Source organism: Arvicola amphibius, chromosome 14 (genome assembly GCF_903992535.2).
Source record: "Arvicola amphibius chromosome 14, mArvAmp1.2, whole genome shotgun sequence".
Taxonomy (NCBI): domain Eukaryota; kingdom Metazoa; phylum Chordata; class Mammalia; order Rodentia; family Cricetidae; genus Arvicola; species Arvicola amphibius.
The window spans coordinates 18,016,028-18,038,566 of NC_052060.1; the positions used below are offsets into that span (position 1 = coordinate 18,016,028).

Consider the following 22,539-nt stretch of genomic DNA (forward strand, 5'->3'; position numbering starts at 1 on the left):
TCTACTTCCAGTATCCAGGAGGATAACTATATGTTTTTCTTTGGGTTCACCTTCTTATATAGCTTCTCTAGGATTTTTTTACGAATTATAGGCTCGATGTCCTTTATTTATGGCTAGAAACCAATTATGAGTGAGTACATCCCATGTTCCTCTTTTTGGGCCTGGGTTACCTCACTCAGGATGGTGTTTTCTATTTGCATCCATTTACATGCAAAATTCAAGATGTCATTGTTTTTTACCACCGAGTAGTACTCTAGTATGTATATATTCCACACTTTCTTCATCCATTCTTCCACTGAAGGGCATCTAGGTTGTTTCCAGGTTCTGGCTATTACAAATAATGCTGCTATAAACATAGTTGAACAAATGCTTTTGTAATATGATTGGGCATCTCTTGGGTAAATTCCCAAGAGTGGGATTGCTGGGTCCTGGGGTAGGTTGATCCCAAATTTCCTGAGAATTGGACATTTTTTGAGCTGAAAGGCTCTTTATTACTATTTCAATCTTCTCATTTGTTATGAGTCTGTTTATGTTGTTTATAACTTCTTGGTTTAATTTTTGTGCTTTGCATTATTCTAGAAATGTATTCATTTTTTAAAGTTTTCTAATTTAATTGAATACAGATTTTTAAAGTACTTTATTATAATATCCTGAATTTTGGGTGTTTGTACAAATGTTTTCCTTTTTGTTTTTGATTCTGTTAATGTAGGTCCTCCTTTATTTTGATTAGTACGGATAAGGCTCTGTAAATCATATTTACTTTCTCAAAGTACCAGGTATCAAATTTGTCACTTCTTTATATTGTTTTCCTTATTCTATTTCCTTGCTTTTTGCTCAGATTTTTTATTATATCTTGTTGTCTAGGACTAGAATTTGGTTTGTTCTTATTCTTTAAATTTTTTGGTTGTGTCATTTATTTGTCCTCATTCTGATTTTTTAGTGTCGGCTTTTAGAGCTATCAACTTCTGTCACTGGACTGTTTTCTCCATGTTCCAGAAGTATTGTTGTATTGCCTTTTTATTTCCGTTTACTTCAAGGAAATTTTTATTTCTTTATTGATGTATTCTTTTATCAATTCATCATTCAGTAATGAGTTTCTTTAACCATCATGAATTAGTGTATTTAATAGAGTTTTTTTGCTGTCAATTTTAAGTTTCATTACATTTTGGTCAGATGGAATACAGGAGTTATTTCCATCTTTTTTTAATTCTTAAAGATTTCTTTTGTGTCCTAGAATGTGGTCTTTTAGAAAAGCTTCCGTTTGCTGATGAGTGCAATGTGTGTTCTATTTGGTGTTTGAATGGCTTATTCTGTAAATATCTGTTAAGTTTATTTGATATATGACATCAAATAATAACGATGTTTCTGTTCATTTTTTCTGGATGACCTGTCTTTTGTAGAAACTGGGGTATTAAAATCACAATATTATGGATTAATGTTAATCTATACCTTTAAATGGCTCTTAGATTTAGTTGTCCCTCCCCATACTTCAACTTTCTTCCATTTCTCCACTCCCTCTCCATATTTGATCCTTATGGTCCAGCCCTCCCCCCTTTGTTCATTCATAAACTATGTATTTATTCCATTTCCTATTCTTAGGGAAATCCATCCATCTTACTAGTCCTTTGTTCTAAACCTAACCTTGGTCATTCTAAAGATTGTAGTTTTTTTCCCAAAAGACTTAAGAGCTAACATCCACATATAAGTAAATACATATATTTGCCTTTTTGGATCTGGGTTGCCTAACACAGGAATGATTTTTTTAACACCATCCATTTACCTGAGAATTTCATCATTTCATTGTTTAAACAGCTGAATAATAATCCATTGTGTAAATGGACATTTTAATCATCAGTTCCTCCATTGACAGGCATCTAGACGGTTTTCAATTTCTATCTAGTAAAATATAGAACATCACTAAACACAGTTGAGCATGTGTTTCTACAGTGTGATGAAGTGTCCTTTGGGTATGTTTGATTTTGTACAATTTGTATTCCTACCAGCAATGGATGAGTCTTCTCCTTGCTCCACATCTTTGCCATAATAAGATGAAAGGTCCTTTTTAAAAATCTTGATCATTCTGACTGATATAAGATGAAATTTCAAAGGAGTTTTCATTTGCATCCCTGATTACTCACAACATTAAATATTTGAGTTTCTTTTGTGAATTCTTTACATTTGCGTCCCATTTTTAATTGGGTTATTTGGGGTTTTTTGATGTCTTGTTTTGTAAGTTCTTTATATATTTTTTAATAGCCCTCTATCAAATGTGTAGTTAGTTAAAAAAATCTTTTCCATTCTGTTGCCTCTCACTTTATCAAAATGATGGTGTGCTTTGCCATACAGAAACTTTTCAGTTTTATATGGTCATGTTTGTTAATATTGTTCTTAGTGCCTGTGCTATCAATACTGTGTTCACAAAGTCCTTTTCTGTTGCAATTAGTGTCAAAAAGACTATTCCCCACTTTCTCTTTTATCAGTTTTGGTTTACCTAGCCTTGTGTTAAGGTCTTGATCAATTTGTGTGCAGAGTGATAAGTATGGATCTATTTGTATTGTTCTACATTGAGGCATTAAGTATGACCAATTCTATTTGTTGAGGATACTGTCTTTTTTCCATTATATGTTTCTGACTTTTTTATTTTTTAAAAAAAAAGCAGGAACTTTGTCTGGGTCTTCACTTCAATTCTGTTGATCAACGTCTCTGTTTTTCTGCAAACACCATGTTCTATAGTAAAATTTGAGATGAGGTACGGTGATAGGTCCAGCAGTTCTTTTAATATTCAGAATTGTTTTAGTTACCCTGGTTTATGGTTTCATATGAATCTAAAATTGTTCTTTCAATTTTTATGAAGAATTATTTTCGGAATTCTGTGTTGAATTTATACGTTACTTTTTGTAGCATGGCCATTTTTATTATATTAATCCTACTGAGCTATGATTGTGGAGGAGTGTTCCATCTTCCCAAATGCTTTAAGGTTTTTTATTTACAAGTCTGTCGTGTACTTGGTTAGAGTTACTCCACAATTTTTGAGCTATTGTGAAATATACATTTTCTGATTTTGTTCTTAGCCTATTTGTTATTTGTATATAGGAGGTCTACTGATGTTTTTTAGACTAAAGTATTGTTTCACTTTTATTCTTGTAAATATTTGTCTTCTAAAGCTTCAAAATTAATTTTATCTTTAGCACTAAATTTCTTTTTTTTCTTTGTTTTTTTTTCTCATTTTTTTATTAAAGATTTCCATCTCCTCCCCTCCTCCTACCCCTTCCCTCCCCTCCCTTCCACCCATACTCCCACTCCACCCCTCTCCAAGACAAAAAGCCATCAGGGTTCCCTTCACTATGTTAAGTCCAAGGTCCTCCCAGCTCCCCCTAAGTCCAGGAAGGTGAGCAACCAAACTGACAAGGCTCACAGTGAGCCCGTCCATGCTGTAGAGTTCATGTTCATTGCCGTTGTCCTTGGTTTCTCAGTCCTCCTCCACTTTTTTAAGTGTTAATTTTGTGTCCTGCTACTTTGCTTAAAGTGGTTATCAGCTGTAGAAATTCCCATGTAGAGTTTTTAGGGTTATTTTTGTACATAATCATATACAATACTTCAAATACAGATACTTTGACTTTTCCCTTTCTTATTTATATCCCACTTGATATCCTTTAGATGTCTTATTTCTGTAGCTAAGACAAGGTACTATATATTGAATAAGTATAAAGAGAATGGAAGACCTCATTTTGTTCCCATATCCCTAGTCTTGCAAGGATTTTTATTCTGAATGGGTGTGTTTGGTTGGTTGGTTGGTTGGTTGGGTTTTTTTTTGTCAAAGACTTTTTCTGAATCTAATGAGATGATCATGTGGTTTTTTTCTTTTTGTCTGTTTATATGGCAGTTTAGAATTATTGGTTTATTTTGTTGAATCATTGCTGTGTTTTGGAATAATGATCTTTTTGATGTGTTCTTGTATTTGGTTTGCAAGCGTTGCATTATTTTGCATGTATGTTCACAATGTAAGGTGGTCTATAACTCTTTTTGGTGTAATTTTTATATGGTTTATGTATCCGAGTAACTGTGATCTTATAAGAATTATACAATGTTTCTTCTCTTTCTGCTTTGCAGAATAATTTGGGAAGTGTTTGTGTTAATTGTTCTTTAAAACTCTGGTAGAATTCTAAATCTACCTGTCCCCGAGCTTTTCTTGGTTGGAAGACTTTTAATTATCGAATCTATTTCACTATGAATTATACATCTGTTTATATTGCTTATCTTACTTAAATTTAGTGTTGTGCAGATTTTTTCAAATATGTCCTTATGATTCTCTATACTTTCTTGGTGCCTATTGTGATGTCACCATTTTTGTCCCTAATTTTATTAATTTTTATCTCTTATTACATCACTTCTCTGGGTCTGTGGATAGTCGCATGGTTATCATTTAGTTTAACATTAATATCCACTTATAAGTGAGTCCATGCTGTGTTTGTCTTTCTAGGTCTGGGTTACCTCAACTCAGAATATTCTATAGTTCCACCCATTTGCCAAAAATTTTCATGATGTCCTGGCGTGGGAAGTCTTTCTGTATATGTGTTGCTTTTATTGGTTAATGAATAAAGAAGCTGCTTTCTGCCAATGGCTTAACAATATATATATATATATATATATATATATATATATATATATATATATATTGAGAGAGAGAGAGAGAGAGAGAGAGAGAGAGAGAGAGAGAGAGAGAGAGAGAGAGAGAGAGAGAGAGAGAAGGTGGAGTCAGGGAGACACCATGTAGCTGCCAGAGGAGAAAGATGTGAGTTGCCAGCTGGAACCTTGCCAGTAGGCCACAGGCCTTGTGGTAAAGTAGAAAATAACAGAAATGGGTTAATTCTGGATGTAAGAGCTAGCTAGCAATACACTTAAGTGATTGGCCAAGCAGTGATTTAATTGATATAGTTTCTGCATGATTATTTTGATTCTGGGCATCTGGGAATGAACAAACGGCCTCCTACTTCAATGTACTTGTTTTTAACAGCTGAGTTTTACTCCATTGTATAAATGTACCATATTTTCTTTTTTTTTCTTATTTTTCTTTCTGTTTTTTTTTTGTTTTGTTTTGTTTTGTTTTTCCAAGACAGGGTTTCTCTGTAGCTTTGGAGTCTGTCCTGGAACTAGCTCTTGTAGACCAGGATGGCCTCGAACTCACAGAGATCCACCTGCCTCTGCCTCCCAAGTACTGGGCCATCAGCGCCCGGCGTACCATATTTTCTTTGTCCACTCTTTGGTTGATGGACATCTAAGTTGTTCCACTTTCTTGCTATTACTCGTAAATCTACTATGAACATAGTTGAGCAAGTGTCCTCATGGTATGGTGGAGCACCCTTTGGGTATATGCCCAGGAGTGGTATAGTTGGGTCTTGAGTTAGCTTGATTCCCAATTATCTGAGAAATTGTCATATTGATTTCCAAAGGGGTTATACAAATTTGTACTCCCACCAGTTATGGTTTCATTGCTGTGAAGACACCATCACCATGTCAACTCTATAAAAAGAAAAAAATCATTTATTGGGGTGACTTACATTTTCATAGGTTTAATCCTTTATCATCATGGTGGGACATGGTACCATGCAGGCAGGCATGGTGCTTGATATATCTTAATTTAAATGTAACAAGAAGTAAACTGTCTTTCTGGACAGGGCATATAGGAGATGTCAAAGCCTGCCTCCGCAGTGATATGCTTACTCCAACAAGACCACCACACCTACTCCAGCAAGGCTGCCTCCCATTAGTGTAGCACCCTTTGGGGACCATTTTCTTTCAAACCACAACAATCAGAAGGGAAGGAATATTCCCCTTGCTCCACATCCTCATCAATATGAGCTGTCCTTGTGTTTTTGATCTTATCCTATCCATTCTGACAGATGTAAGATGGAATCTCAAAGTCATTTTGATTTGTATTTTCCTGATGGTTAAGGATATAAACATTTCTTTAAGTGTTTCTCTTCCGTTTAAGATTCCTCTATTGAGAGAATTCTTTGTTTAGATATGTACCCCATTTTTAAATTGGACTATTTGGTTTATTTATGTCCAGTTTCTTGAGTTCTTTATATATTTTACAAATTAGCTCTCTGTCAGATTTGGAGTTGGTGAAAATGTTTTCCCATTCTGTAGCCTGCTGCTTTGTTCTTTTGATGGTGTCCTTTTCCTTACAGAAGTTTTTCAGTTTTTGAGGTCACATTTATAAATTGTTGATCTTGGTGCCTTAGCAGTTGGTGTTCTGTTCAGGAAGGTGCTTCTGTGCCAGTGCAGTCAAGGCTATTCTCCACTTTCTCATCTGTCAGATTCAGTTTATCTTGTTTTATGTTGAGATCTTTGATCCAATTGGACTTGAGTTTTGTGCACAGTAACAGATATGTATCTATTTGCATTCTTCCACTAGCCAACCTCCAGTTAGACTAGCACCATTCATTGAAGATGTTTTCTCTTTTTTTCTGATGAATAATTTTGGCTTCTTTGTTGAAAATCAGGTGTCACTAAGTGTGTGGATTTATGTCTAGGTCTTCAGTTCCATTGATCCATCTGTCTGTTTTTTATACCTATACCTTAAGAGTTTTTATTACTATAGCTCTGTAGTAGAGCTTTAAATCAGGGGTGATGGTGGTACCTCCAGAAGTTTTTTTTTAATTGTACAAGATTGTTTTACCTATCCTGGGTCATATGTTTTACCATATTGCTGGGAGTCATGCAAGTCCTAGACAGCATTTGACTACCTGTTTAGCAGGTTTCCTCAGGGCAAAACACCTGTGAAAACAGACTCTCACTTGGCAAGGATCAGTAGTTCATGAGACAAAATATGAATTTGCAGGCTCTTTTCTCATTATATTGGTGATTTCTTGGGCAGTTTTTAGTTTTATTTTGTCAGTCACACATGCAACAGTTATAATTCTCCCTGAAAATTATCATTTCTTGTTTTTTTTCCTCTTAAGATTCAACAGGGTGCTAATATTTCTTAAATCTCTTGTATGGATTTTCTAACTTCAACTCCTAATCCTTGGAACTTTTATGATTCAATATAGATAGATACATGTGAGAAAATATCATTTGGAACATTGACCATGTCTCATTCTTCTGGAAGGGAGAGTAAGGCCTACATACACAGAATAGAGGAGAGCCTCAGGGATACACCTAGTACCAACTGCTGAGAGTAAGTTCCCTGGACACCAAGCATATAGAATCAATTATCTAGTATGATCCAATGAAAAATGCAATGTAAAATATGGGATCGATATATCTTATGTCCTCTTGCAGCTACTTTAGTTACAAAGTTAAATAGACACGGATAAAATTATCTTGGGGTAGCAATATTCAAACCCAAACCATTTTTTCATGTCTGCAAGACAGGCTTTTATACAGTTCCCTTTCTTACAAGAGGGTCCCACGTCTCAACCTCTCTATAAAAGACACTTTGGTAAGGCGCTCTTTTCCCATCTCATTATCCCATACGTCTTCCACCAATATAAGCTCCTGTGGTTGGTAAAAATCACAAATGGGTACTGGGTTTTATCAAAGGATTTTTTTCAACATCTAATGAGATTCACATGTGGTTGTCTTCTTTCAGTTTGTTTATATGGTGGATTACATTAACAAATTTTCATATGTTGAACAATCCCTGCATCTCTAGAATGACTCCTACTTGCTCATGGTGAATGATCTTTTTGATGTTTTCTTTCATTTGGTTTGCTAGTATTTTATTGTTTTTTGCATCAATGTTCATGAGGGAAATTGTTCTGTAATTCTCTTTCCTTGTTGTGTAGTTTAGGGTAACTGTGTCCTCATAAAATGAATTTAGCAATGTTCTTTCTGATTCTTTTTTGTGTAATCATTTGAGGAGAATTATATTACCTCTTCTTTGAAAGTCTGGCAGAATTCTGCACTAAAACTATCTGGCCCTGTATTGTTTTGTTTTTCTTTCTCTCTGTCTTTCTTTCTTCCTTCCTTCCTTCCTTCCTTCCTTCCTTCCTTTCTCCTCCTCCTCCTCCTCCTCCTCCTCCTTCTCCTCCTCCTCCTCCTCCTCCTCCTCCTCCTTCTTTTCCTCCTCCTCCTTCTCCTCCTCCTCCTTCTTCTTTTCTTCTTCATGATTGGGAGACTTAATGACTGCTTGTATTTCCTTGGGGCTCATAGGCCTATTTAAATTGTTTATCTGCTCTTGATTTAACTTTGGTACATGGTATCTATCCAGGAAATTGTCCATTTAAAAAAATCCAATTTTGTGGAGTACAGGTTTTTGAAGTATGGCCAAATGATTCATTAGATTTCCTCAATGTCTGTTGTTAGGTTTCCCCTTGTCATTTCTGATTTTATTTATTTGGATATTCTATCTGTTTTTTAGTTTGAATAAAGGTTTATCTCTCGTGTTGATTTTCTCAAAGAACCAACTCCTTGTTTCATTGATTCTTTGTATTGTTCTTTTTCTATTTTATTGATTTCAGGCCTGAGTTTGATCATTTCATGCCACTTACACCTCTTGGGTGTGTTTCCTTCTCTTTTGTTCTAGAGCTATTGAGTGTACCATTAGATCACTAGTATGAGATCACTTAATATTCTTTATGAAAATACTTAGTGCTATGACCTTTCTTATTCTCACTGCTTTCATTGTGTCCCATAACTTTGGGCATATTGTACATTTATTTTCACTGAATTCTAGGAAGTCTTTAATTTCTTTCTTTATTACTTGACTCAGTGAAAATTCAGTAGAGAGTTGCTCAGCTTGTGAGTTTCCTGTTGTTTCTGTTGTTGTTGAAATCCAGCTTTAATCCCTGGTGGTCTGATAAGACACAAGGGGTTGTTTTATTTTTCTTGTGTCTGCTGAAAGTTGCTTTCTGACTAAGTATATGGTCAATTTTTGAGATGTTCCTTGAGGTCCTAAGAAGAAAGTGTATTCTTTTTTTGTTTGGGTGAAATGTTCTATACCAGCTTCCTTGTTAGATCCATTTGATTGGAAAATCTTTTCCCAGCTCTTTACTCTGAGGTAATGTTTGTATTTGATGTTGAGGTGTTTTTTATATGCAGCAGAAGGATGGATCCTGTTTTTATATTTATTCTGTTAGCCTGTGTCTTTTTATTGCTGAATTGAGTCCATTGATACTGATAAGTAATGAATGGTGATTGTTAATTCTCATTATTTTTTGGTGATGGTGATAGAGTGTGTGTGCGTGTGCGTGTGTGTGTGTGTGTGTGCACTTCCTTGTTTGGGTTTTGCTGGTGTGAGATTGTTTATTGCTTGCGGTTTTATGGGTGTAGTTTACTTCCTCGGGTTGGAGTTTTTCTTCTCGTACCTTCTGTAGAGCTGGATTTGTGGATATATATTGTTTAAATTTGATTTTGTCATGAAATATCTTGTTTTTTCATCTATGATTATTGATAATTTTTGTGGGTATAGTAATCTGGGTTGGCATCTGTGGCCTCTTGAAGACTGCAAGACATCTGTCCAAGCTCTTCTGACTTTTAGAATCTCCATTGAGAAATTGAGTGTAATTCTGGTAGGTCTGCCTATCAGAACTGGCAGCTTTTAATATTCTTTGTTCTGTATGTTTAGTGTTTTGATTATTATCTGACTCAGGGAATTTCTTTTCTTATCCAATCTACTTGGTCTTCTGTATGCTTCCTGTACTTTTATGGGGATATTCTTCTTTAGGTTAGGGAAATTTTCTTCTATTCAATATATTTTCTGGGTTTTTGAGCTGGGATTTCTCTCCTTCTTTTATTCCTGTTGTTATTGTTCTTAGGTTTGGTCTTTTTGTGGTGTCCTGGATTTACTGGGCATTTCATGTTAGAAGTTTTTTTAGATTTAACATTTTTCTTTGAACAATTAATCTATTCCTTCTAAGAATTTATTTCTTCAATCATACCATATCTTCAATGTTTAAGATTCTCTCTTCCATTTCTTGTGTTCTTCTGGTGATGCTTGTATCTGTAGTTTTTGTCCACTTACCCAGATTTACTCAGATTTTCCATTTCCTGAATTCCCTCAGTTTGTATTTTATTTCTTCTATTTTGATTTTCAGGTCTCGAACCAATTGCTTTGCTTGTCTACACCCCCCCCCCCCCCAATCTTGGCTTTCTTGGTATTCTTTAAGGGATTTATTGATTTCCTCCAAGTTTTTGGTTGTCTTTTCCTTGATTTCTTTAAGGGAGTGTTTTAGTTCTTCTTTAAGAACCTCTATCATCTTCATAAAGTTGATTTTAATGTTTTTTCTTGTGCTTCAGCAGTGTTGGAATATTCAGGTCTCACTGTCATAGGATAACTAAGCTCTGGTGGTGCCATATTGCCTTGTCTCTTGTTGATTACATCCCTGTACTGGAATTTAAGGATCTGGGTTTGCGATGTTTAGCTCTAATTCCTCATTTCAAATTTGTCTTTGTTGAATGGGTGCATTGTTCCATGGTTTCTATTTACTCTATGATTTTCTAGTTTTTGTGGCCTGGGTTTCTGGCAGCTGGTATGACCTCTGACCTAGTAGGGAGTCTCTGTCCAAGTTGGGAGCTGGCCTTCCGGCAGTTAGCTTGGCCTTTGGTGCAGCAAGGGCTCTCTGTTCTTCTGATTGGTGTGACCTGCACCCGTTCTTTTGACTGATATGTTCTGCACCTGAGCAACTGAAGTTTGCTGGAGTTGGGATGAAGGGATGTTCTTCTGCCTACATCTGTTCTTGTGAGTGGAAGCTGCTAGAGTTGGGGGCAGAACCCAGCAACAGATAAAATGATGAGCTGGAAAGGCACACCTGTAGGAACAGAATCTAGGGAGTGGGGCAGTTCTGCTGCAGGTAAGTCACTCACCTGTTCTTCTGACTGACGTGGCCTGAGCCTGATCAGCACAAGTCCGTTGGGACTCCTTTTTATTTTTTAATGCAGTGGTTCATTTTTCTTTTTCCATGAGTTTATAAGCTTTCTGTTTTTTCTCTTGTTGTTAATATCCAGCATTAATTTTTGTGATCAGATAGTATGCAAGTTGTTATTTTAAATTTCTATTTCTGTTGAGGATTGTATTGCATAAAGGTATGTGGTTCAGCATTGTAGGAAATTCCCTGAGCTGCTGAGAAGGTGTGATCTTTTATGTTTATGTAAAATATTCTGTAAGTATCTATTGGGTCCATCTAATTATGTAATTTTGCTTTAATGTTTCTTTGTTTAGCCTTTGTTTAGATAACCTTTCTGTTGCTACAAGTGGGGTATTTAAGTCACACAATATCACTGTGTGAGGACAAATATATGATTTTAGCTATAGTGGTATTTCTATTATGAACCTGTGTGCCCTTGTTTTGCTGCATAATTGTTTACAATTGCAATATTATCTTGGTGGATTATTCCTTGGATGACTATGTAGTATCCTTCCCCATCTCTTCTAATCAGATTTGGTATAAAGTCTATTTTGTCAGGTGTTAAAATGGCTACACCAGCTTGCTTCTTATGTCAGTTCCCTTGGAATCTCTTTCTCCACCTTTTCTACCTTGAGATGATGTTTATCTTTGATGTTAAGGTGTATTTCTTGGAGATGTGTTTCCTGAATGCAGCAGAAAGATGTGTCCTATTTTAAAATATGATATATTATTCTGTTTGATTTCACTGTCTTTCAGTGACTTCTGCTATCTTATAAAACTAAAATGAAAAAAATGTAGTAAAAATGTTTGATTTTGAACATATTTCTTTTTAAGGTGATTTTATAACAATAGCTCTTAACAATGCTTATGAAAATACAGGTATACACAAATCTGATGAGAAGTAAAAACTGAAGATAGAGATACCTGTGAGTTAGGAGCAAGATGCATAGAATCTTCAGGCAAGCAACTGAATTTAGAACTTAGCCCCACTAATCATCATCTTTGTTGCTTCCAGAGAGTTATTTGCCTGGTCTATGGTTAGTTTATTCATTTCTATATAATATTTTTACTAGCTTTTAGAAGAAAATGAGTGTCTATTTATAAAGCACTTAGCAATGTCTGGAACATGTTATTATGTACACATTTTGTAATGTAATAATAGGTTAGAGGTAGTAATTAAAATGATGGGCAGGAATATAATCAGCTGTAGAGAAACAGTTTGAGAAAATAAGAGGAAGAGTGAATGAGAACTCACTTATTTAATAAATGCAGGAATGGACCTTCATAGCACACTGAGGAGATCAAAAGGTAGGAAAAAACACATTCAAGTACATTGCCAAGGCATCGGGTGAAAGAATAAATAATAGTGTTGCTGACTAAAGGTATTAAGTGTGAAATATACAGCATTAATTGCAATAAACAGTTGCATGAGTTGTTTAATGAGCATGTAATGCTGTGATCCAGCTCCCAGAATTTTCCTCAGATGTGATCATGGTCTTTTTTATTCCAGCTGCTTGTACTGTCGCCAGTAGACATGCCTCAGCAATCAGCCCCTTGCCTAAAGAATTCCTTCTTACACATGGTTATGAAACCCCATTTTTCTTTTGGTCACAGTATAGGTGCAGTAACTGATTATCATGGGGCATAAAGCCTCATGCCTACTTTCTCCATGGGAAAAACTTTCAAGACTATTTCAGATTTAGTCTGAGATAACACCTTTTTTTGGCATTTTTGGTATCCCTCCCTCCCTCCTTTTCTCCCCCTCTCTCTGACAAATTTCTCCCTTTCCTTTCACAGAAATTTCCTGCCTTCCGAAGTCCGGATAGCCCAACCTATGACAATTAGTCTTGTAGGTGTAGTAGTGATGATTCTGAAAAGCAAGACTAGAGAATCTAATCGATGAGTGGCAGTTGGTAAGATAGCAAGCAAACAAGCAAACACAGTCCCCCCCCCCTTTAAAAAAATAATAGGGTCTCATTGTGTAGACCTGGCTAATCTGGAACTCACTATGGAGACCATGCTGAGCTCAGATTCTACTTGGCCTTCTACTTGTTGGGTAGCCAAGGATGACTTTAAACTCCACATCCTCCTGTGTCACTAAACTTGGGAAGTAATTCCATTTTAAAATAATGTGAACCTTGAAGTTGTCTACCTTGTCAGCATCCTCAGTTTTAACAGTTGAGTGTACAAGATTGTGTATACCAAATAAAACTCTATCTTCAAAACCACTTTCACAACATTCCACACCTAATTGAACAAGAATGTCTTCTACCCATTAATGAGTGTAATTTCAAGTAATTGCACAACAGTCGCCAAATTGTATGATTCTAAAGATGTCTGAGAACTGTTCTCTGTAAATTTAAACAAGCTGTTCAAAGTGTATCGCCGGGAATTAAACATACAGCGACTTGAAGACTCTATGACAATAAGATAAGCTTTAAATGAGGCATGAGTGTGGGCGTGGAGGAAATGGCTAATCGATTTAGAGGCAAAACTTCAAGAAATAGAAAGAAAAACAAAAGAAACTCCTAAAAGAAAAAAGAAAAAGAAAATAAATTCTAGCCACAGGAATATAAAGATTCTCAACAATTTGTAACTACCAAAGACCCGCCCACGTCTACTGAAGCAAGCCGCCAAGGACGACGACGTGACGCGACGCCTTTGGCAAGCAAAGGCTCACGCACAAGCGCGTGCAGTTAACTACTGACCCCGGAAATGTTTTATTTCGTGTAGGCGGCGAGGAAACTTTCTCTTTTGATTCCTCATTTGATCCGGAAGAAGAGACATCAACCTTCGCTGGCGATTGGACCCCGTCACAGGGGCGGGGCCGCCGCGATCCATTCGCCTTGGTAACCGTGTGTGACGTCGGAGTCAGCCCGGGCCGAGAGCTTTGCTCGTCGTAGCCGCTGGCAGAGGTGGGCGTGGTCCCCAGCGCCGGGCCTCGGCTGTCTACCCGGCAGCAGCAGGACTAGCGGGCGGTGCCAGTAATGTCACGCCCCCCGCGTCCTCCGCGATTGGCCGGGGCTCGTCACGTGGCTCCGAGACTCGCCTGAACCTGCCTGAATCTGGGAGGGTGCGGTCGCGTCTTCCGGCTTCCACAGCCACTTCCCTTGGGAGCCGGGAAGCTCCCTCTCGGGCGCCGCCGTCACACGTCCCTTTCCGCCCGCGGCACGCCCCTCCTTGGCTGCGGGTTCCCCACGCTCTCTCTGGCTCGCGCCTGGTTGGGGACCGCGTCCCCCACACTGCTCACTTTCCCGTCCCCTCCCACTCACCCCGTCTAAAATGTCTAATATTCTCCAGAGCGCCTTTCTGAAAGCCGCCGAGGAAAATTCAGGCTCGGGTTCGCATTGGTAAGTACCAGTTCCCAGCCCTTCCCGCCGCCCCGTGTATCTCAAACGGCCGCGTGGGCCGATGCTCAGCCGGGCAGCGTGGGTAGCTGCGGGGCCCGGCCGTCCGAGCGGGCGGGCGAGCGGGCGAGCGAGCAAGCGCACTGCCTCACCCCGGCGCTCGAGGGCCCCGGGCGCACAGTGCTCTCGCGGAAACGTAAAACGCCCGCCGTTCGTGACGCACTTAGCCTCCCTCGGACTCAGGCGCGCGGGACGCCGGCGGCTTGAATTTCATAGGCGGACGGAGTAGATGCCCACGGAATAAAAGCAACATGGCGTCGCTCCAGGTTTTCAGAACGCTTCTGCAAGAATCTCAAGCCCTGGCAACGAAACGCACGTCGTGGATTAGCAAGTGCAGCCCCGGGGCGCGCTGGACCTTCGAGTGAAATAGTCACATTGTTAATGTATTTAGGGACTATAGTGTTTGAAATGTTCAACTAAGTCGGAGAAAAGTGAAAACTGTAAACGTTAAGTCAGCTTTTCCCGGCAGCGCGCTGGAAACGGGTTGTGAAAGGAGAGCATCTCATTGGTTGTCTCTACTAGGGACAGTTGGCTGATGTCACTATCAGTGTGGCTCTGGCTAGGTAGGAAACTCACTACTTAACGGAAGCTGTCCTCTATCCAGCCTGGGCTTCCTTAGTGTTAGGATTACGGTCTGCCACAGTCTTCTCTGGTTAAAAAGCAGATCCACCAGTAACTTTTTAAGTTTGTGTTAATCCAGGTGAAATAGTTGCAAGAACAGCAAACTGTTCGTTTAGGGGAAATGTTTTAATTTATGAATTCCGTGGTTAATGGGAAGCAAGGTGAGAAGCAAAGGTTAGTTAAGTCTGTAGAAGGTAAATGAACAGCGTGAAATTTAAGAGCAAAACTCATGAAAGGGACGTGCGGGTGAAGAAAAACAGGCTGTCTGGCGTTCCTTGCAGCTTGTTCGTTAGTAGTTAGACTAATGAGCCTCTTTCTGATCAAAATAATAGCACCTAAGAATATTTTAGTAAAAAAGGAAGAAAGAAGAATTGGTGTAAGAAAGACATAAAGGATTATCTTAATATTTGCTACTATGATAGGAATATAACTTCTGTGTTCCGTTTTCAGCCCGAGGTAGGTTTCTTTTAGTTACGAGTAGATACAAATCCCAACTGCAGTGAAGAGTGACGACTTTTTAAAAACTGAATTTCTAGACCTCTGGGTTAAAAAGACGAGACTATCCTGCCTCCACCTGAATCTGTAGGAAGTTGCTGTTGGGCTGCTACAAAAACAAAAGTCATTAATAGTCAATAGTGAGCTGTTGATAGAAGAACCCTTATAGCGCGGATCACTAGAGATAGCGCTTTGGTACAAAGGACGTTTGTGTTTTGTGGGAATTCGGAAACAGATTGTATCCGAAACAGAGAGGCAAAGGGAGAACTACTTTTTAATAACTAATTTTTCCTACATTTTTGTGCCTGCATATTTATATCTGAAGTACCATAGAACGTAGAGCAGGTGTTTTAAGGTTGCATTCGTTTTCAGTTCCAGAAGTAAGATTAAGGGAATCGAAAGTTTTTTATTGTGCACTGGGGTTCCCTTTTAAACAGTTTCTAATAGTTTTGGCAAATCTTGAACTCTGAAAAATATTTTAAACTCAATTATGTTTTGATTATTTACATAAGTCATTTCGCATTCATTAATTCATTGGTTTATGTGTTGGTGCTTTGTGATACTTACATGCTTTTATTTCTTTTAAATTGTCTGATATAACATATTAGGGACATTTATCACCAGACGGTTTCCTGAGGTGTATGATACTTTCCTTACTAGTTACATATTTGGTTATACTTCGTTTCGTAACAACATGCCTGATGTTGAAATGTAATTATGTAAATAATTTGATTAATATCACTTCCTTTGTGCTATTGGAAGACATACATACTTAGAGACAGGGGTGGGGTGGCGGGGGACTGTTCTCTTCTTTGTAAAATTGTTAGGATTTTCTCTTCTGTAGATGAACTTTCCTTGAGTTACTATTCTTTTAATGAAAATTCAGTATTGTCATAAAGGATGTTTATTATTTATCTGATTTAATCAGTCATAAAAATAGGAAATTCAGTCGTACAGGTACAAAGCAAAGTCTGGGTATTTGTGGCATAGTATCCAGTTAATTTATTCAGGCTTGCACTGAGACCGTAATTACTCACTGTATAACAGAGGTGGGATGATAGCTCCTAAGGGTTGTTTCCGTCTGGTAATGACTTCATCTTTTAGACATTGATTGGTCAGAAAATTTTAAGACTAGGATTGATGCAGTTAGGTGTGTAGTTTGGCTAACTAATGACAGTACTGGTTTGGAGTAAGGGTTATATTTCAGGTAGCTTTTGAGAAATAGTGAGAGCCTGGATTAGGTGGTAGAGAATATGGGTTAGATCTTTAAAAAGTGGGATGGAAAATCAGCAGACCTGATCAACAGATTGCTGTTTTTTGCAAGATACTCTGCCATTTTTCTAATATTTGGAATTAGATAAGACAAACATACACATGCCCTGTTAAAATTACTTCTCTCAGAATGTGGTTTGATGCTCCTGGAAAGAAAATGCTGGTTGAGGTCTTTTGTTGTGAAGTTTTATCTTTACAACTTTTGAATAGACCACGAAGAGAAATAAACAGCATGTAAGCTAACTGTACTCTGTCACAGATCTACTTGTTTATGCAGTTGAATTGTTGCATGATGAGATTTTTTATAACTATCATATCATACAAAATATGGATAAGACTGCTTACAGAAAACATGTAATTGATTCTGTATGAGATATTAAAAATATTTTAAGCGCTTGTATTTTTCTAGCTATAAAATATAATATAATGACAATATATGTCTCTTCTTCCTTGACTTTTAAGATTAGAGTTATATGACCATATTATTACATAAATATTGCATAGTATTTATTATTGTATGGTAGTATTAGGTTCTTATATATTTTTACAAATAAATAAGGAAAATGGTCTAACAGCTGAAAAATCATTATTTTCAAAACTATAAAATGCTCATTAATCTCCATAGTGTCCATCATTCCATTTCTAATATATGAATGATGAATATCCATATTAGAATAGTAAAATGAAACTCAGAAATTATATAATTATGTTAGGACATTTAGCAGGAGTCTTAATTTTGAGATGGGCTATCACTGTATTGACCAACTTGAACACCAAATCTCAATGTCATCTTCCCACGCCTACTCAGTCCTCTTAAGTGAGCTAGAACTACAAATGTGTGTTACCGTAGTTAGTAGGTTTTCTAAAATCAGATAGCCAGTAAGGGAAAGAGCCAGAATTAGAAGCCTATAATCTTTCTAATGTATTTCTCTTTTAAGTCTTAGAATTTTTTTTTAAAGATTTACTTATTTATTATGTACACAAGTGTTCTGTATGTATGTATGCTTGCTGGCCAGAAGAGGGCACCAGATCTCATTACAGATGGTTGTGAGCATCATGTGGTTGCTGGGAATTGAACTCAGGATCTCTGGAAGAGCAGTCAGTGCTCTTAACCTCTGAGCCATCTCTCCAGCCCCCTTAAGTCTTAGAATTTAAGTTGTTCTTTTGTTGTTGTTGTTTTGGTTTGGTTTTTGTTTTTTTTGTTTGGTTTGGGTGTGTGTGTGTGTGTGTAGTTTCTCCATATACCAAGTGGTTTAATGTAGCTAGTGCTCTAGTAATTCTAAGTGTTCAAACGAGCATGAGATGAAGATTCATTTAGTGGTGTCATTAGGCCACAGAATATGATCTCTAAGAAAATGGAATCTTTTTAAGAAGGTGGAGTCTTAGTGTGATTTTGATTAAACTATTGAGGATTCCTACTAAAGCTGGAAAATGTGTATATTCGTTGAAAGAGTATGTATGAATTTCATTCTCACTTTTCTTTAGAAGTCTGCATTTCAGTTTAGTTTTAAGAACTCATTTGTCAATAAGTCAAATCATTTTTAATAGCTTGTAGGTATCACTTCGGCTCCTGTGTTAATTTGCTCTATTAGATACAGAGGAGCTATGAGTAGGAAAAGCTATCCTTAAAGAATTTATGGTCTGTGGTAGATTATGTGAATCTCTAATGATATGTAAATTTGGAAGAAGTTGCATTTTTTTTTCTGTCTCTTTGGCAGGGAAGTGGCAGTTGTAAATACAGATAGACAGATATATAAAGTTTGCTGTATAAAGTGCATTTCTTTGTAAATCAATAATAGGGAAACCTTTTAACCTGTGAGGTATTAAAAGTCTAATTTATTCAGTTACATGTCATTTTAAATATCCTTGCTCTTAATACAAATAATTGTAAAATGTAGGTTATTTCTGTTAAAGCTTCTACTTTGTTAGGCAAATTTTTCTAATAGTTGAAATATATTTATATCAAAGGGGGCTAAACAAAGTATTGAAATAGTTTTCTTGGATTGGCCATTGGGAAGAATTACATTGGTTTTTTTGTGATATTTTTGAGAGTTCACGATTCCTGGTATTTGAAAAAAATTGCAGTTATTGAGTTTCTCATCTTAAGGAACTTCAAGTTACTATGAAAAACAATATTTGATTTCTTTTTTAAAAAGAAGGTAGTAGTAAGGGCATTGTATGCCAATATTAACTGGAATAAAATCAATAATGCTTGATATTCTAAAGTTGACAAAAATTGAGTTGGTATGACTGTCAGATATTTTATGGAAGAGGTAGAATTAAAACTTCATTTTATGTTGTTGTTGATAGACCAAAGAATATTTAGTTCAATAATGCACATGGCAAAAAAGAGTTTCTCTGATAAGAGCAGAGATTTCATGTAGAGAAGTTATAGGTAACAGTGGTATAGCTATTGATTATAGTTTGTTTTTTTTTTTTTTTTTGCAAATTGGATTAGCAATGGTAGGTATTCGTTTAAAACTGATATGAAGCAACATGAGACCAGCATTAATCATAGATACATGCTAGTCAGCAGCAGTTACAATCAGAAAAGCTAAACACCATTGCAAAATACAGGGATGAGATGAAGAATGCAATACACAAGGTGGTGGGAGCAAATTAAGATACTGCATGTTCCAGTGGTAAAGAAAACAAAATGGGGAAGGCAATAGAAAAGTGAAAACTTTATAGTTTGGATATGTCACTCACTTAGAATATATTTCTTAGCTGTTTACCTTTTATAAGCATGTATTCATTGTGCTATGAGGATGATAGGTCAAAGCTGATCGGGTAATCAATCTATGTGAGCTAACAGTCAATGCTTTACATAGTTGGAAAGGAGAATGTAGTACTAGTTTTCATAGAGATTAATTTTACCTTGTTGGATTTTAAATGATGGTATTTAAATTAAAATGTTTGGTAAAAGACAACAATTATGAAGTGAAGATTAATAGTGGGAATAGGAGTAAAAAGGTGTAACTAGTGGTCATTATTGCTGCAAAGGAGGTAATTGAGGGAAGTTGTTGAAACCATGAAAATCTTTAAGGGAAAAATATCTTGAAGGAGAAAAATGGGATTAAAATGAGTTGGGCAAAAACTATATTTGGGGCAATACTTGAGGATGAATACTTAAAATACAGGAAAGTTAGAAAGGAAACATTAAGAAAGTCAAGAGAACACATTATACACAATAAAGCCATAAAATGAGGAATATATGGTAAGAGTGTCATTTGCCCCAGGCATTAGTGGCACCACACCTTTAATCCCAGCACCTGGGAAACAGAGGCAGGTGGATCTCTGTGAGTTCAAGGCCAGCCTGCTCTACAGAGTGAGTTTCAGGACAGCCAGGGCTATACAGAGAAACCCTGTCTCAAAAACCAGTGGGGAAGGAAACTGTCATTTGCAACAGAGCAGGTAGAGAATGGGGTGAAAGAAAGACAGACTTAAGTGTGAAGACATACTTGATAATCTTGAGAATAATGTTTTAGTAGAAATAATCACAAAAGAGACCTTCAAGACCTTCTAGAATATTGCTTTTTAATTGTGATTTAACACTACATACCATCTTCTGTCTTTGGACTTGTATCCGGCTCATAATCTTTTTTTTTTTATTATGTATACAGTATTCTGTCTGTGTATATGCCTGCAGGCCAGAACAGGGCACCAGACCCCATTACAGATCGTTGTGAGCCACTATGTGGTTGCTGGGAATTGAACTCAGGACCTTTGGAAGAGCAGGCAATGCTCTTAACCTCTGAGCCATCTCTCCAGCCCCAAGCTTATAATCTTTTTATGATCCTCTGTGACTTCAACCTTTTTTAAAAAAAGTTTTATTCTTTAAAATCACTATAGAAAAGGAAAAAAATTAAGGCACTGATTTACATATTCTCTGGTTCATCTCACTTTTAGGAAAAAAAGAAAAATCCCTTCTTGCTCAGTTTCTCCTCTAGCTTGCTTCCCAGGATTTTCCTCTTCAGGAATTAAAGTTCTTAGGAGTTGTGTGTGTTTACTCTCCATACTTAACAATTTTTCTCCCACTAAACTACTCTTAAAGTCTATTAATGACTCTTACGTCATTATTTCCAGTATACATGTTTAGTCATCCTCCAACCTGACTCCCAGAAACTTTTCGTATCATTGTGTTCAAATTCTTTCTTGGCTTCCATTGCATCAGAAATAATAATAATGAACTCTCCCATTTTTTGAGATGCCATCTTCGAGTATGGAAGGGAAGAGACATTCTGGCCATTTGAGTTTCAGGAGCTCACAAGATTCTGAGTAAAAGTCAAGGGAGAGTTTGACTATATATCTTGTATCCCAAAGAAGCTACAGATACAAAGTTTTTTATTGATAATAATTCATTAGTACTTAGGAAACTATGTGAAAAAGAGTACAGAGTAAAAAAGACTTCTGTTCTTTAACTATGATGAGTTCTCAAAGATGGTTGAAAGTCTTGGAATGAGGATATTTTAGGAAAAGGTTCAGGTGCAAGCATTTTTCTTAATCTCTTCAAATGCATCATTTCATGATAATTACCTGTGCTTATGTACTTTATGTACTTAGTTATAGTGGGGCATTCAGCAAATACATTGCTTATGGGTTCTGATAGCAAATATTTAGACTTGGAGAATCAGTCTCTCTTGGAACTGTTCATCTCTGTTGTTGCAGCTCGGCAGCCACTGTGTCATAAATAAAACTAACTTATATTTTTGCATACGGCAGTTTAATCTCATGATAGAACGTGGTACAGAATTCTCTTTTAAAGTTCGAAAGCTACATGGTTTAACGGAAAACCAGAATGGATTAGGTTTAGCCTGCAGGCTATAATTTATTGATCCCTTTCCCCTAATCAAAGCCTGGTGTTTGAACCATGTATCTAGGTACTTCCTGGTTGGTTTTGAGACCTGGTATTGTTCTCTCACTCAGGTTCACCTTCAGCCATCTCCATCCCCTAAGTGTTAAGATTTTGATGCATGAGTAGCCATGCTCATCTCTCACTGAGTATATTTTCATTTAATGCTGAATAAATTCATGTTGAACTTAGAGTTGCAGAGATAGTGCAGATGGATCTTCAAACCCTGAAAGTAAGAATTGAGACTTTTCTTTGGCTTTATATTTCTCTAAATCTATTAAAAGTTAGTGTAAGTTTTCATACACAGAAGTCTGTTTCCAAACTTTCTGGGGGAACATGTTGTTTGGATTGTAGTGAGGATACATAGAATTTTGGGTGGTTTTTTTTTCTTTCATTTTTACTTGATTTTCAAATCACATCCATGGTGGTAAAACAGACCCTTACACTTTTGAGAATTAGTGTTTATCTTTAAGGTTTTCTTCCTTTGCATTTAGTCAAACATATTAAATCTATGAATGTGTACTCCACAGTTAATGTTTTTAAACTTTAGTATGAAAGACAGTCTCTAGACAAAAATTTGGGTATATGATAAGAATATGTGGCATGAAGAAAATTAACTGGGATAAGTTTATTATGAAGAAAGGACAAGGATAGTTAAGTTGGCTAAAGAATGTATCTCAGAAGTTATCATTTATTCTGAGACTTAAGCTCCATATAGAGTTGTATGAGAGAAGCACCTTGGTAGAGGAAATCGTCTTGCATTCCATGAGAACACTGCACTTTCTAGGATCTGAAAGGTGGTTTGGGTATAATTTGATAAGTCTATACCAAGTAACCAGCAAATCTGGATTATACAGAGATTAATGTATCTTGCCTTTCTGTAAAACTGACAATTTGTATTAAAGAATACCTCATAAGAATGGAGATCACCATGGACTAATTAATAAAAAGTATTCCCTTTCAGTTATACTCCACCTTTATAAAAAAGAATACCTCTCAACCAAAATTTCCATGATATTATGTACAGAATGTTTTATTA

At 36.7% G+C, this 22,539-nt stretch overlaps 1 protein-coding gene across 5 annotated transcripts in view; it reads left to right on the forward strand.

Annotated features, from left to right (window-relative positions):
* Positions 1 to 22,539, forward strand: part of Lrif1 (ligand dependent nuclear receptor interacting factor 1) — a 72,445-nt gene that overhangs the window by 44,400 nt on the left and 5,506 nt on the right. The window contains exon 1 of one of the 5 annotated variants that reach the window (XM_038311434.1): positions 13,848 to 14,203. The exons of 2 other annotated variants lie outside the window; for them this stretch is intronic. In XM_038311434.1, the coding sequence (XP_038167362.1) occupies positions 14,136 to 14,203 (68 nt within the window). In that variant the 5' untranslated portion in view covers positions 13,848 to 14,135. Of the gene's footprint in view, positions 1 to 13,847; positions 14,204 to 22,539 lie in introns of those variants that run through there. 2 more of the 5 variants (XM_038311439.1, XM_038311438.1) reach the window with 2 other exon arrangements.